This window comes from Chanodichthys erythropterus, chromosome 19 (genome assembly GCF_024489055.1).
Source record: "Chanodichthys erythropterus isolate Z2021 chromosome 19, ASM2448905v1, whole genome shotgun sequence".
NCBI lineage: Eukaryota > Metazoa > Chordata > Actinopteri > Cypriniformes > Xenocyprididae > Chanodichthys > Chanodichthys erythropterus.
In genome coordinates, this window is record NC_090239.1 from 19,799,225 (window position 1) to 19,815,460 (window position 16,236).

The 16,236-nt window shown below is 34.8% G+C and overlaps 1 protein-coding gene across 2 annotated transcripts; it reads right to left on the bottom strand.

Annotated features, from left to right (window-relative positions):
* Positions 1 to 768: 768 nt before the first annotated feature.
* lcmt1 (leucine carboxyl methyltransferase 1) lies at positions 769 to 15,134 on the bottom strand. 2 transcript variants are annotated; one of them, XM_067370251.1, is made up of 11 exons: positions 14,774 to 15,134; positions 14,349 to 14,440; positions 14,140 to 14,261; positions 13,930 to 14,006; positions 7,114 to 7,175; positions 6,916 to 7,018; positions 4,720 to 4,840; positions 3,645 to 3,746; positions 1,447 to 1,538; positions 1,227 to 1,324; positions 769 to 1,151 (listed from the first exon to the last, which is right to left on the bottom strand). In XM_067370251.1, the coding sequence occupies exons 1-11, from the start codon at positions 14,857 to 14,859 to the stop codon at positions 1,075 to 1,077; spliced, it is 1,032 nt and encodes a 343-aa protein (XP_067226352.1). In that variant the 5' UTR covers positions 14,860 to 15,134; the 3' UTR covers positions 769 to 1,074. The 2 variants fall into 2 exon arrangements, with proteins under 2 accessions (XP_067226352.1, XP_067226353.1); XM_067370252.1 differs by having other exon boundaries at positions 774 to 1,134.
* Between the last annotated feature and the right edge of the window lie 1,102 nt (positions 15,135 to 16,236).

Consider the following 16,236-nt stretch of genomic DNA (forward strand, 5'->3'; position numbering starts at 1 on the left):
TTACACTTTCAATGCCCAAAAAGCTCCTAAAAACGTATTTAAAACAGGTCATGTGACTACAGTGGTTCAACTTTAATGTTATGAAGTGACGAGAATACTTTTTGTGCGCCAAAAAAACAAAATAACGACCTTATTCAACAATTTCTAGTGATGGGCGATTTCAAAACACTGCTTCATGAAGCTTTGAAGCTTTACAAATCTTTTGTTTCAAATCAGTGGTTTGGAGCTTGTATCAAACTACCAAAGTCACGTGATTTCAGTCAATGAGGCTTACTTATGTCATAAGTGTTTCAAAACATTTAGAAATTTCAATGGTTCACCACTGGGGGGCGATGATCTCTGTGAACCCATGAATCAAGTCTATAGGTTTTACCTGATCTCTGATCAGTTTTATACATTTGTAGACATTTTAATTAAATATTAGTGGGCTTATAATTAAAAAGAATAATAGTAGTTAATAATCTTTTATTGGCTCAGCTAAACAGGCCAATAAGAGACTATTAACTACTATTATTCTTTTGTTTACAGAGATCACATGATTTTGGCAGTTTGATACGTGCTCCGAAAAACAGATTCGAAACAAAAGATTCGTAAAGCTTCGAAGCTTCATGAAGCAATGTTTTGAAATCGCCCATCACTAGAAATTGTTGAATTTCACACCATGTAGATATGTAAAATGGTTTCAAATTAAAGGTATCCTAAAGTGCAACAATAAATCATGCACTTAAAGTTTACTTCAGACTCTTAATTGTCTTTATTCACCATCACTCTTCATTAATATTCATACATAAGCCTTCTAACATTCATATAGCTGACAAAATACGCTAAGCTATTCATTTTTAAGCTGTTAATTTTTGTGATCTTATGAATGTTTCACAATGGTTTAATAATGGCTATGGCCTGAATTACAATGGCACTTCAGTGAGACACCGTCACATGAGAGACAGAAGGAGACAAACAAAACAGAAGAAAAGACGCTGATGCCAGTAGTCTCCAATTTTATTGCGCTTCAAAATGGAAATAGAGATATAAATGACTTCCCCTTCCTGTCCTCTGACTCTTGGACATGTTGTTTCAAATTAAAGTTTTACAACCAAGTCCCCATTGCCGTTTAAAACCCAATTTGTGAGAGGCCTGAAAAGAGAAGTCCGCTATTAGTTACAAGTGACGTCAAACTGTCCATGAAACTCTAGAATGACGTTAATTGGGTAAAATGGAAGCCTCACCTAAACTGAGCTTATCTTTTACGGCCCAGCAGATGCAGTAGTGTTGTAGAAGCTGTTGGAGAAGTTCCTTTTCGTCTAAGAACTCCAGGCGTTCAATTCTGTGATTGTAAAACAAAAGAAAGTCATTGTAGAGATTCTGATCTCAATCCTTCCTGGTACAGGTTGTCAAGTTATAAATATACACTTGATTACAACTGTACATTAGTGTTGGCTTTTGTACCTAGCTACATCTTCCTGAGGAAGCATGCTGTAGACCATCATCATGTCTAGCGCATTTACACTTTCCCAGCCTGCTGACAGAAAGCGTTCTTTCTGTGGAAACACACATTCTCGTTACTGAAACTAAAAACAGTTCTGTTTTCATTTCTTGAAATAAATGTTAGCTGAAATAAAATCAAATATTTAAAAAGAATCAGCTAATTGCCAATGCAACATTTTTCATTAAGTTTGAAGGGTTAGTTTACCCAAAAATGAAAATTCTGTCATTAATTACTCACCCTCATGTCGTTCCACACCCGTAAGACTTTTGTTCATCTTCGGAACACAAATTAAGATATTTTTAATAAAATCCGACCTTATGGAAAGTTTGGGTTTTTTTTTCATCATTTTGCCTGGGTTAATTTTGGCACAGGTATGTATTTTTATTGAAATTGTACTATTTCATCCCCATTTCCTTTAAAAAATCTATTTTGCACTAGGTACACAAAATAGTTCCATTCAGGAACGGCCCATTAAACAGCAATTTTTAATAAATTTTTAAAAAATGATGCAATATTTGTTAATAGGCTTTCATTTTGTTGGCAACGCTTCAAATTTTAATTTTTACTATTTTTTACCCATTTAACCCATTTAATTTTTGCCATTTTCTAAGGTTTGGCCTATCAAGCAAATAAGCTTCAAATTTTAATCAGTTTTTTTACATGGACATTTTTGTCCTCTATGGACCTATGTGTAACTTTTTTAAATTGATGCACAAGGGTTAATTTATGCTTTTATTCACACATAAACATTTGATCAGCAAACATACACAGAAGCTCAACCGAACATGCTTGATGCGTGAGAACAAACCACTTGCGGAAGCTCAAACATCCTTCGTAACACGAGAATGAACATCATTGGTTCTCGCAAACGTCAAGCAAACACGCTTGAGCTTCCATTTACCACAACTGATGTGTGAGTTGAGGAATGTTTATGTGAATATAGGCCTAAATTCAATCTGTTCATCATATAAAGCGATCGTGTCTCTTCAGAAAATTTTGACTAAACCGCTCAATTCATATGGATTAGTTTATGAACTTCTTGAAGCATCAAAGTGTCAGTTGCGTAGACTGTCAATGGAGGGACAGAATTCTCTCAGATTTTATTAAAAGGATCTTCATTTGTGTTCGGAAGATAAACGAAAGTCTTCCGACATGAGGGTGAGTAATTAATGACAGAATTTTTATTTTTGGGTGAACTAACCCTTTAACTTGAAGTACTAAAACAACTGAAATAAAAAATAAAAATAAAAACTATAGACATTAAACAAAAAATAAATAAATAAAAAATAAGTAAATAAATAAAAAATAAATAAAAGTTTAAAGTTAAAACTATAAAATAAAAATATTCAAATTATTAATACTATATTAATGACACTAAAATAACACTGACACACTGAAAACACTAATGTATTTTTCATTCCAAGTTCAAATTTCAAGCCTTCCTGTTTAAGATATTTGGAGGTGTCTACAAAAGGTCATCATGGTGGTAACCTTGAGAGACTTGCACTGATACTGCTTTTGTGAGACTGAAGTGCTGGGGGTGGCAGCAGTAAACAATGACTTGAGCTTAACTGCGCTGTTTTCCTGAGTCTTGATGACCCATTGTATGTTGAGCAGGAAAACAACTTTGTATTCCAAGTACAACCCAGTGTAATGTTTTGATTGTACATAGCAAGACACTTTTAATGTATGAAGAAGAACCATTAACAATCATACAGTCTGACAGCTCCTGCTGTACAAAATCTTTGAATTGCATTATGAATAAAGAGCTAGAAAGTTAATGACTGGGTCCCACTTTATATTAAGTGGCCTTAACTACTATGTACTTACATAAAAAATTCATCATTTGATACAATGCACTTATTGTGTACATACATGTTTTTACATTGTACTAATATTTTAAAATCTGTAATTACATTTATAATTACACTGTTGACTTATCCCTTAACCCTTACCCCTACCCTTAAACCTACCCATACCACCAAAGCTTTCCCTAACCTTACCCGTACCCCACCTCAATAGCTGCAAATGTGTTTTGCAATTCAATATGAACCCAATAAGTACATTGTACTTATTTTTTGATCTAAGTACATAGTAGTTAAGGCCATTTAATATAAAGTGGGACCAATGCCAGGCCTAAAATGTGAGAGTGTCATACTTGAGAGTCCAAAGACTGACACAGATCCACGCCAGCCAGATTGCACTGCCGTCTCTGCAGATTCTCAATCATGATGTGCCCAAAGCGATCATTCATGTTCACCTAAAAAGATTTGGACAGTTAGCAAGGCAGACAGGAAGGGCTCACAATTTTTACATTTACATGCTTTTCTGTAGCTCAAACAGAGTAGAGTATGGCGCTAGCAATGACAGGGTCATAGGTTCGATTCCCAAGGAAAGTAAGAATTGATCAAATGAAAATGTATACATTGAATGCAATGTAAGTCACTTCGGATAAAAGCATCTGGATAAATGTCTTAAACTGTGCTTACATTTGCAGAAATAAAGCAATCTGAGATCACAGTATGAATTCAAACATTTCTCATCAAATTTATCTCATCTACAGGTTTTACGAAGGTAAATTTAAGAGTTAAGACATTTTTAAAACCAAGTAAAGAAAATTTAAGAAATAAATGTCAATATGTTGTATTAGCAACACTTCACAGTTTGGAAATACAACTACCAACAGATATCAATTACTTTTTTTTTATACAATTTATACAAGTTTGGAACAGCTTGAGGATGAGTAAATGATGACAGAATTTTCATTTTTGGGTGAATTATCCCTTTAAATCAAGATACATTTACTGGAGATACAAAATGACAATATATGAAGTCTTGTTTTTTTGTGAAATTGATCAAAATTAAGTGAGTTTATGACTAAAACAAGAAGTGGGTTCTAAATGGAAGTTTTCATAACTCATTGACAGATATTTAGCATAAACTCAGTTTTTCAAGACTTCAGTTTACATTATCATCTCAAGTAAATGTATCTTGATTTAAAGATGTTTAGATAATTATATTGTAAAACAGGACAAAAAAAAAAACAATGCATGCATAAAATGTATTGCCATGACTTTATGAGTTTCTGCTCTAATTTAAGACCTTTTAAGGCCTTAATTAAGACTTTTTAAGATCTGCAGAAACCACCAAATGATCATCAAATGTACATTTAGAATTTTCAAAAAATAAACATGAGGATTGTAATAATGATGCAGATTATGATATTAACTCACCTGTTCGTAATTAATGAACATGGCCGTAGGGAAGGTGTCTGCAACCCAGTGCACCAGTTTGGAGGACTGCTCAGGGGTCATGTACACCAGTACACATTCAGACAGAAACAGAGTGGGCAACCTGGGTGGATAAAAGCAGGAATACTGGGATAAAGGAATGTTAAGCATAATCCTTCAGCTCATATCAATGGTGGGGAAGTGTTTCTTTACAACACCCATCCTCTGATTAAGCTTCCTCTAGATAGAGGCTAAATTTAACTGTGAATTATGGGTAACATTTTACAATTCGATAACATTAAAGAATTACCATAAACTACAGGAACAATGAACAACAGTACTTTTACAGCATTAATTTATCTAGGATAATGTTACTGTCTACGTACTTTAAATTTAGATTAAGATTATGAACAAACATTAACTAAAATGAAAAATAGAGTATTTGTAAATTAACATTACCTACACTACCATTTAAAAGTTTGGGGTAAGTAAGATTTTTTTTTTTTTTTGAAAGAAATTAATACTTTTATTCAGCAAAGATGCATTAAATTGATCAAAAGTGACATTAGTTATTCATAATGTGCTTCTCAAATGGAAGGCTGCATCCTAGTGAGGCTGTGTCCAGTCCTTTGTTAGAAAGAGATGGTCTAGTAAGTACGCAATTATATTAACTGGCTTTCAATTCGTGCAATGCAGTGAATGACAACCATTTGTGGTCTCCCAATGGCTTATATTGGCAGTTTAATGTTAAGCCATCATCTTCATCTTATTTTCCGTCAGTTCTTCATTGTGAATTGGAATGTGTGCAAAAGATTGACACTAAGGATATACTTCATACATCCTTCAAAATGAGCTGAATGAAGGACAAGAAGTGAAGGCTGCCTTCCAAGGTAACTTCAAACTGAGATGGCCTTTGGCAGCGCTTGATGGCGTGGCAGCCAAGATATGCAGCCTGACCCGATTGAGAAGCACCCGTAATGTTACAAAAAATTTATTTTTAGAAATAAATGCTGTTCTTTTGAACATTCTATTCAAAAAAGTTCTATTCTGCTGTACACAAAGGAAGATATTTGGAAGAATGTTTGTAACCAAGCAGATCTCACCCCCCCATTGACCATCATAGTAGGAAAAAAAATACTATGGCAGTCAATGGGGGGGCGAGATCTGCTTGGTTACAAACATTCTTTCAAATATCTTTCTTTGGGTACAGCAGAATAAAGACATTTATAGAGGTTTTGAACAACTTGAGGGGGAGTAAATGATGACAGAATTTTCATTTTTGGGTGAACTATCCCTTTAAAATGTTGTTTTTTAGAATCAGATTCAAAACAGGCTCCATTTTTTTTCACTTGAGAAAATCACAATTTAATCAACTGTATTAAATAAGAAGTTTGTTCCTGGAAGCTGAATCATTAAGGTAATATGTGAAAGTACAAAGCAGGAAATCACATCTTTAAGAGAGGTTCACATGCTATGACAATAGATTTTCCAGACTTTTTTTTTTCATTTAGCAAATGAGACACTGATGGGATTTGCAGACAAGATGGTAAACGTCAAGACGCCATGTTAGGGTGGACTGAACAGGAAGTTGCAAAAAAAAAAGCGAAACAAAACAAAAAAAACTCAAGGTGAGAGACCTTGGAAATGATGCCATTGATGTCATACACCTTCTAGAACGGTAGCTTCCTACGGGTCTCATCAGTTCACATCAAAGAAAACATGTACTTTTTGACGCATCTAAGGAAACTCTAAATGCTCCCAAGTGTACTATTGTCGTCAGGGGCATCAACAGAGATGCACGAAAACAAAACAACAGATGCGTGCAAATCCTATTGGGAGGCCAAGCAGGATGGATCAACCCTATGTAGGATGCACAGAATCGTGAGGTTAATTTTCTAGCAAGTCAAATTATATCTCAAAAACCTATTGTTTTGATACACAAGGTTCAACCAACTGTTAATTTTAGTCACAACATTATACAACTCACATGTGACTGACGCAAACGTGTTAACCTTTCAGAAAGACAAATCTGTACATCATAATAAAGATAAGAGAGGCTGTTGTAACTGGCATTACTATATAATGCCCTTTGATAACCATATTGATAAAATGTCACAAAAATGCAGTGTAGTAGAAAGACTGAAAAAAATATTGAATTTATATTTAACTCAGCCAAGGCTGTGACGTTACAGTACGTACTCTGGATTTATCTGGAACTTTTTTAGTTTGTCCTCTAAAGTTGGGAGGTCTCTTAAATCAGCAGCAATAATACAATATCTGTCCGAGTCCAGGCTATGACTATCTGTCAAAAAGAGTTGAACAGATGAGAGGTTACAGTGAAAAAGGTCACAACAGCAAAGTAAAATGCTCTGTAACATCATAATTCGATTTCAATACCCAGAAGGAGTGAATCAGTGGAGTGGGTCTCAATCAAAGGTTTCGATAGTGGAGGTTTTGTTCTGTAAATGATAGATAGATAGATAGATAGATAGATAGATAGATAGATAGATAGATAGATAGATAGATAGATAGATAGATAGATAGATAGATAGATAGATAGATAGATAGATAGATAGATAGATAGATAGATAGATAGATAGATAGATAGATAGATAGATAGATAGATAGATAGATAGATAAAGTTAATAATTTATTCAATTGTTTAATGGAAAACAGAATGTTATCTCAGTGATCATTATCAGTTCAGATTTCTATCATCAAAGTCATTCATATTTTATCGTCAAACAACATGCAGAAAGTTTGAACTCTGAAAAATATTCTGCAGATATATATATATATATATATATATATATATACAGTTGTGCTCAAAGTTTACATACCCCTTGCAGAATCTGCAAATTGTTAATTATTTTAACAAAATATGCAGGATCATGCAAAATGTGTGTTCTTTTTTATTTAGTACTGTCCTGAATAAGATATTTTGCATAAAAGATGTTTACGTATATTCAAAAATTAGCTGAATTTATAAAAAATGACCCGTTAAAAAATTTACATTGAAGGGATGGATTCTGGAATCCACTGCCGCTTCAATATATATCTTTTAAGTTATTAATCAACATATATCTTTCTGTTCAATTATTCGAATGACTTCTTCAACATATGTTAAAGCATTTATTTTCCTTTTCAAACACTAGAAAATAAGTTTTAATATTGTCTGTACCTCTCACTGAGAGAAAAGAACATGTTATCAGTATGTTTTGAGAAAGTTTCCTGCTCAGAGCAGAGCTCAGATCAACTTCAGCCTTGAAGAAGCTGTGAATCATGTGTATCTGTGTATGTGCGCTAAGTGTTTTGTGCAGGTCCCTTGTTACTGGTGGATAAACTGGCACTGTGCTTGAGACCAGCAGACTTCATGCCATGATCCCCAAAAAGACATCCAGTACCTAAATCCAGGGTCCCCTCGTCAGCATCGTGACGAAGGAAAATATGCTTCTTACTATCTGTCCACGTGTGGAAAATTTCTAATCTTGTCTATTTTTCTTAGCCAATCAGAATCATTCAACCTGAAGTAATGACGTAGTTAGTTGAATCTGTTAGAGTATAATGGTTGTGGAAATGTAAATGTATGCAGAGCGGCCTACGAACTCTTTGTGAGACCTGAAGCTGGCTTCTGCTGATGAAACTGCAAACTATTCTTCATTAAATTTTTCTTCAATACTCCGGGTCTTTATTCAACATATCTGGTTTCAAGGGTCCTAAACTGTTTATCCCCAACAACATACCTTAATACTGTGTGTGGTCACCTGCATGATCCACGACTGTTTTTATGTTTTGTGATGGTTGTTCATAAGTCTCTTGTTTGTCTTGGACAGTTAAACTGACCAACGTTCTTCAGAAAAATCCTATAGATCCTGCAAATTCTTCAGTTTTCCAGCATCTTTTGCATATTTGAACCCTTTCCAGTAGTGACTGTATAATTTTGAGATCCATCTTTTCACACTGAGGACAATTGAGGGACTCAAACATAACTATTAAAGGTGCTCTAAGCGATCCTGGGCGGAGAAACTTTCTGTTGACGTTCAAAGTGTTGTCAAACAAAACAGAGGCTAGCTAGACCCTCCCTCCTCCTCCTCCTCCCCCTCCCCTCCGTGCTTCCTGAAACAGTCATGAACGCGCATTTAAAATCATTCTTGTCGGTTATTGGCTGGAGCGTGTTTACTATGTTTTGTTGTCCAGTCTGCACCAGTTTGTTTTTATTGCCGTTTTCGGAGCTTGTGGTGACTACAGAGAACGCGTTTTTTTACAGTGTGTTCAGGGGACAGGCAGCTAATGGATAGTGAGGAGATGTTTGCTGTATGTGACAAAAAATGTTTTGGCCTAAAAACGCATGACATCACTTAGGCCGTGTGTCCACCTAAGCGTTTTTTCCAGCTGCTAGCGTATTTCTTCAATTGTTTTCAATGGGAACGCCGCGTTTTTAAAACGTCGGGAGCGTAACGAGCCGCTGAGCGTCTTTTTCACGCTCAAGCGCTGAGAGCTGGGCATTTTTTACTGGTCGCCTCGAGTTGAAGAATGTTCAACTTTGAGTAAAACACTGCGCTCATCACTGTCACTTTTTAGCCAGCCATCCAATCAGAATGGAGGAGGGGCGGGACAAATACAACTCCGACCAACTGTCACATTCTTGCTGTACAACAACATTAACAAACAGAAACAAAATGTATGAGAAATTAATATTTCTGGTCTCCGAACAAGTAATAGCAAGTAATTCCACATTGTGTGAACATTTTTAGCCTGAAACAAATTATCTGCAAAATCAGTTATAAGTAACAGTGACGCGGATATTCCGTATCATAGCAACAAAGCGTCTCAACGGAAAAAAACGCTACGCTGCAGAAGCGCTCAAAGACGGCGTTTTAAGCAGAGCGCCTAGCATTTTCAGCTGGCTAAAAACGCTCTGGTGGACACACGGCCTTAGAGCACCTTTAAAAAAGGTTCAAACATTCACTGATGCTCCAGAAGGAAACACAATGCATTAAGAACCAGGGGGTGAAAACTTTTGAATAAGATGAAGATGTCCAAATTTGTCTTATTTTGTTTAAATATCAATTTTTTCATTTAGTACTGCCCATCTGAAGCTACAGAAGATACTCACATGTTTCCCGGAAGACAAATTAAGTATAATTTATCTTTATCTTCAAATTCTAAAAGTTTTCACCCCCGGCTCTTAATGCATCCTGTTTCCTTCTGGAGCATCAGTGAATGTTTGAACCTTTTTTAATAGTTGTGTTTGAGTCCCTCAGTTGTCCTCAGTGTGAAAAGATGGATCACAAAATCATAAGTCACTGCTAGAAAGGGTTCAAATATGCAAAAGATGCTGGAAAACTGAAGAATTTGCAGGATCTGGAGGATTTTTCTGAAGAACGTTAGTCAGTTTAACTGTTCAGGATAAACAAGAGACTCATGAACAACCATCACAAAACATAAAAACAGTCATGGATCATCCACGTAGCCACACACAATATTAAGAATCAAGGGTATGTACATTTTTGAACGGGTCATTTTTAAAAATTCAGCTATTTTCTGACTATATGTAAACATCTTTTATGCAAAATATATTATTCAGGACAGTACTAAATAAAAAAGAACACACATTTTGCATGATCTCTCTTATTTTGTTAAAATAATTAACAATTTGCAGATTCTGTATGTAAACTTTTGAGTACAACTGTATGTACATATAGCATTCCTTTGTATTATATTGTACAGTAGTCTCGAAATATACAAAAAATACATATATTATTACTCAAACAATTTGAACACATTTTGTATGAACTTGAGGGAACAGATTTATACAACACCAGTTAGTTACAGGCAACTGCAAAAAAGGTTGTGAGAAAAGGTCTAGTATCATTTGTTTGCAGATGACACTTTGGTATTCTGTTATCTAATGCAACAAGGGCTAGGATTGTATTGTATTACGTAATTCCCTCTGTACACAGCCTTGTATTTATATGTCATTAACACACACACTTAAAACAGCACTTTACACAAACACAAAAATCTTCCTCTTCTTTGCATTTCATCTCTGATCTAGCTTGTTTCCTAGACTAGTTTTCTTATAAACCTGGTATTGTACACTATAAATAAATGTTGTCTCTGACAGATTGCTTATGTTTCTCTATTGAAGTGGTTCCCAAACTTTTTCTGCCGGGCCTCCTAGAGGAAAATATTTTCAAGCCCCTCCCACCTACATGTACCCACATAAAGACTCTCAGAAGCTAATATATTGAGGACCACCACACTTTTCCATCACACATTTCTTGTCTTTGTCTCAACGTTTTTTTTGCCGCTCTTCAACAGCTTGATGAGGCTGCCTGCACTGGACATGACAATGCGAACATTACAAATCAATTTGTTTCTTGTGTCAGAAGTTGCGCGAGTGCTTGGAGTATGTCAGAAATGGCACACAGCATCCGGTTTACTGTGGGGAATTTGTTGTCGTGTCACTTCCAGTGTAGACAGCATCACTCATTACAATGGGTTCTATTTGTTTTTGTTGTCACGCCCCTCGCGTGTGGTGTTATGATTCATCATTGTTAGATTCATTGTTTGCTTCACGTTTATTAGTGATGGGCGGTTTCGAAACACTGCTTCATGAAGCTTCGAAACCTTTTTGAATCTTTTGTTTCGAATCAGTGGTTCGGAGCGTGTTTCAAACTGCCAAAGTCACGTGATTTCACTACACGAGGCTTCATAACATCATAACTGTATCGAAACGTTTCGAAATGTCAATGGTTCACCACTAGGGGGCGATCTCTGTGAACCCATAAATCATACAGATTCACTGAGATTGCTCCCCAGCGGCGAATCATTGAACAAGTGTCTACCTGAGTATCAAGTGTTATTATTATCTATTACCTGACCTCTGACTAGTTTTATAAATATTTATACATTTTAATGAGGTATTTGTATATTTAAAAGGAAAAATAGTAGTTAATAGTCTCTGTTTAACTGACCCATCCATAGAACAAACAAAACAAGCCCTGAAAATTGATAAAAGAATACATATTATACAGACACTTAATATTTAATGGTATTAGATGATTAGTTAATTGCATCTGATAAGTTATATTCTCAATAAAACATTTGCAATGGCTTTGTAAAAACTGTTTTTATGCATGTTTGGCCTGAGTTTTTGTTGCATTTACAGTGTTCTGACCAGCAGATCTCATCGTTTCTCTCATCACTAACGTTTACCTGGCAATGGCAGTCGTTTCACAAACTTGTCCATGCTTAATGTAGAATCATGCATCATTCATTTATAATTTTACACGCAGTGGGGTCACCCTGTGTCATTCTGATTTTTTTTTCGCATAACAACAATTTGCTCACTGTACACTATTAGCCTTTATCAGTCAAATCAGTTTTAAAACTCCGGCCGCGCCCCCCAGATTGGGAACAACTTTTCTATTGTAATTCACTTTGGCCAAGAGACGGCTAAATGTGTATGTTGCACAGCTGTACCTACAGCAGTTTCCACTGACTCTGGTTATGTAGCACTAATCTATGGAAGTTTTTGTCTTACCAAAATTCAAATGAAAAATCAAATACTTTAATTGATCAAATAATAAATCAAACTCTCAAAACAGCTGCTGAAATGAGAAATCAAATGCTCAAATGCAATTTCATTTTCTTATTCAGGGAAGCATGAACTGTACCAAAAATAAAATAAAAAATAATTTGTATTTGATATTTAATTTTCATTGTCAATCCTGTATAAACCTGTCATAATTAAATCTATAATTCAATGCTCAAATGATAAAACAAATGTTCAAATGATGAATCAAATGCTCAAACCGACATCGCAAACATCAAATCAAATGCTCAAACGGACTCGAAAGGGGGAGTAAATGCTAAAATTAAGTGTTATATACGTTTTGTTTTTTTTGGTCCAAGATTAATGGCAAGGGAGATTTAGTAGTGATTAATGTTTTATTATACTAATTTAAAAGAGTTTCTGTCAATGTGGGTTTTTAGAGAGTTACCATCATGTTGACAGGACAGTGGCTGGTTTGAGAGCAGGTAGGTTACATGTTTAAAGTTGCTGTACTCATTCAGTAAGTGTTATGCCATGCTATTGTTAACATGTTAGCAAACTAGCAAGTTGGCATTTTTTGAATTTTCTTATTAGGATTTACAGGGAAGTAAATAACTCATTTGATTAGCATGAACTCAAAATGAAAGTTAATTAACAAAAGGTTTTATGTTAATTACTATCAAAATGTATGAGCTGGCTAACTCAGTACTTCAAGTTAGAAGTAATTAACATGCATGAGTGCTACACACTCAAAACTTGATAGTTCGGCTTACTTAAAATTGGGAACATCATAACTCAAAAAATTTGATGTAACTGATTACCTCAAATTTTTTGAGTTAGCTCAACTTATTCGGGTTTACAGTGTAGTTATTTTTTACTCTAGTGTGGCAGTTACCCAAACAAGAAAGTCTCCTCTTCCGCCTCAAAACTCCGCCCACATGCCACTTGATTGACACGCCTCATTTGAATTTGATTTATCATTTGCAGTGTCTGTTTGAGCATTTGATTTGATGTTTGCAATGTCAGTTTGAGCATTTGATTTTTAATTTGAGCACTGAATTCTAGATTTAATTATGACAGGTTTATACTGAATTGATAATGAAAATTAAAAATCACATACAAATTATTTTTAATTTTATTTTTAGTTCATGCTCCCCTGAATGAGAAAATGAAATTCCATTTGAGCATTTGATTTCTCATTTGTGCAGCCATTTTGAGAGTTTGATTTATTATTTGATAATTTGAGCATTTGATATTTCATTTTAATTTTGGTAGGAAAAAACTTTCATACTAATCACCCATATCTAATCACACATGACAAAACATCCTCCACACAAGTATTCATATGCATAACAGGTATTGAACAGTATCAATTCAGGTGGGATGTTTTGATAAAATGATAAAAGAGCATCAAAGGACTGATAAATTTAATACACAAAAGATGACAGATACATAAACCAACCATTGCTTTGGAGGGTGGACACAGCTAGACAGAGCACTCCTAAACTACTCCTTTAAGACACTGTCTCCCTCTACAGGAATATGACTAAAACAACATGCTAAGCATCCAAAATCATTCATGTTAATGTCAAAACGTAAATTATTGAAAAATAACAAGCAATAATAATATTATAAAAGTAACAACACCTTACTTGATGTGGTGTATTTTTCTGGCAACAATTGTTGGGAAGTCAACTTCAAAGAACTTTTTCGGCATAATGTTTTCATCCTAAGAATTAAGAAAAATACATATTAAAAAAAGACATATGAGTCTGTTAAGGATACATCTTATTCCTTATGTAATATATAAATAACTATTATTATTATTATTATTGGATCTCAAAATAGTTTTTAAAAAAAACCTTTAATCTCCAAAAAGTGGTATCCAGTCCTGCCCCAAGATTCACCACCTGACAGTCACATTGTGTCTTCTCGAGAAAAGCATCAAGAAGGAGATTCACCCCTTTGACACGACCATAATAACCTACAGCACAATAATAATATTAGAGAATTCATATTAAAGGCAGCTTTAAACATTGACCAGCAGGTGGAGATATTTAAACAATATTACCTCTGTTGATCTCAGGTGCTTTACGTTCACCTATTTGCCTCACAAAATACTGGGCGTAGAGGTCAGTCCAGTAACCTTTACTGGTGGCAAACCTATAAAACAGAATAAAAACCATACGGTTATATTAAATAAAATAGTTATTATTACACATATGTAGTTATACATATGCCATGTATAACTACAGCACTGTTCCTGGCTTAATATGTAAATATCGAAAAAATATTATATACATTATTAGATAAAAAGTTCATGTCTGCAACATTCTGCACAACCACGACTGTAGTATATTTTGCCTATTTGGTGATACTATGGATGCTCAAAAACATTGTGGTAGAATGTCATGAGGGAAGCACAGCATTTATGAATAAGCGACAATCATGTTTAATCATTTTATTTGGGATAACAGTGTTTGCACGGCGTGCTACCTTTTGCATATCGATGCATCGTCGCAAGTTGCTCTGACCGCTTCGTCAGCAGTGTCAGAATATGTATATGTCTGTTTGGATGCCATGAACACTTACAGATTTGAAGCAACGTAAGAATTAATACTAAACACTGCGTTAAATCCACATGAATACATATGAACGCAAATGCTAAATGTTAGCTAAACTGAACGGGTTTCGAAAAACACAACAGCCTGATTCAACACTTCAAGATTATCAACAGATTCTTTAAATATTTTTCAAGCACATTTATTTGAAACAAGCATATTGGTTTTCACAGCGGTAAAACATAAAAAGAACTGCACCAAGCGCTCCGGTTGACAATCACATGTTTACATCTATTTCCGCTGACGGAACTTTCCCATAATACATCTCGAGATGAGCTTACTGCGCATGACCGTAAATTTAATTCACATTTATGTGTAACATTTACATTGGTTGTTGTTCAGATGTTTGATGATTCTGCAAATCGCATTGATTAGTCCTTTTATAAATATTGTTTTTTATTATTATTGCTCACAACAATTGTACACCCCTGCATGACTCACCACAATGATAACGGGAAAATGTCCCGTTACATACAGATTTATTTATTAGACGTCAAGGGGGATATAAAAACGTGTATAACTGAAATCTATCATTTAGAAGCCGAATAAGAGGAAAAAAACGCAAAATTAGAAAATGAAAGTTGGGGATTGGATTGGGTCAGTAGCAGTCAAGCCCTTCTGAGTGAAAGTTATAAATAGAAAGAGAGAGAGAGATTTTATTTGTATGATTTTCAGCTTTTACAATATTGCCAAAGCATATATGCTTTGTACTTCAAGTATTAAAATAGACAATACATAAAATAAATAGTGTGTACCAAAGTAACAAATGGAGGCGGGTGGAAAAATATAAAAATAGTGCCAAGTAAGACATGTTCCTGAATCAACATCTTTGTTGATCCTGGAACAACATTTCAATCAACCAATCAGATTTAAGGGACAAGTTTACCGTTTATGTCAAGTCTACATCAATATTATTCACCTATCTTTCCCCTCTGATTTTAGGGAAAGTTATGGATTAGGTTTAGGAGTAGGAATAGGTTTAAGACTAAATTTTCAGACTGGAATGTTGTTCCAGGATCAACAAAATATGTGAACATATATTATGAAAATTATGAATATATGAACATGTCTTACTTGGCAAAATCACGGTGACCCTAAACTAAAAGTATAATATAATTATTAATGCTGTAAAGAGAAACGCATTGATGTAAAAATTCCTACAGTCCTTTCAGGGAGTGTATGGTCATTCCAGTAAGGGAATATGAGTGGACACTGAACTCTACGTAGTCTTCTAGGCTGCGTGTCAAAACATTTAGAGCTGCCTACACAGACAGCATTTTTTTGTCATAATAGACGTCTCATATGCTGTCTATATAGTCAGCGCAGTAGGATTGGAGA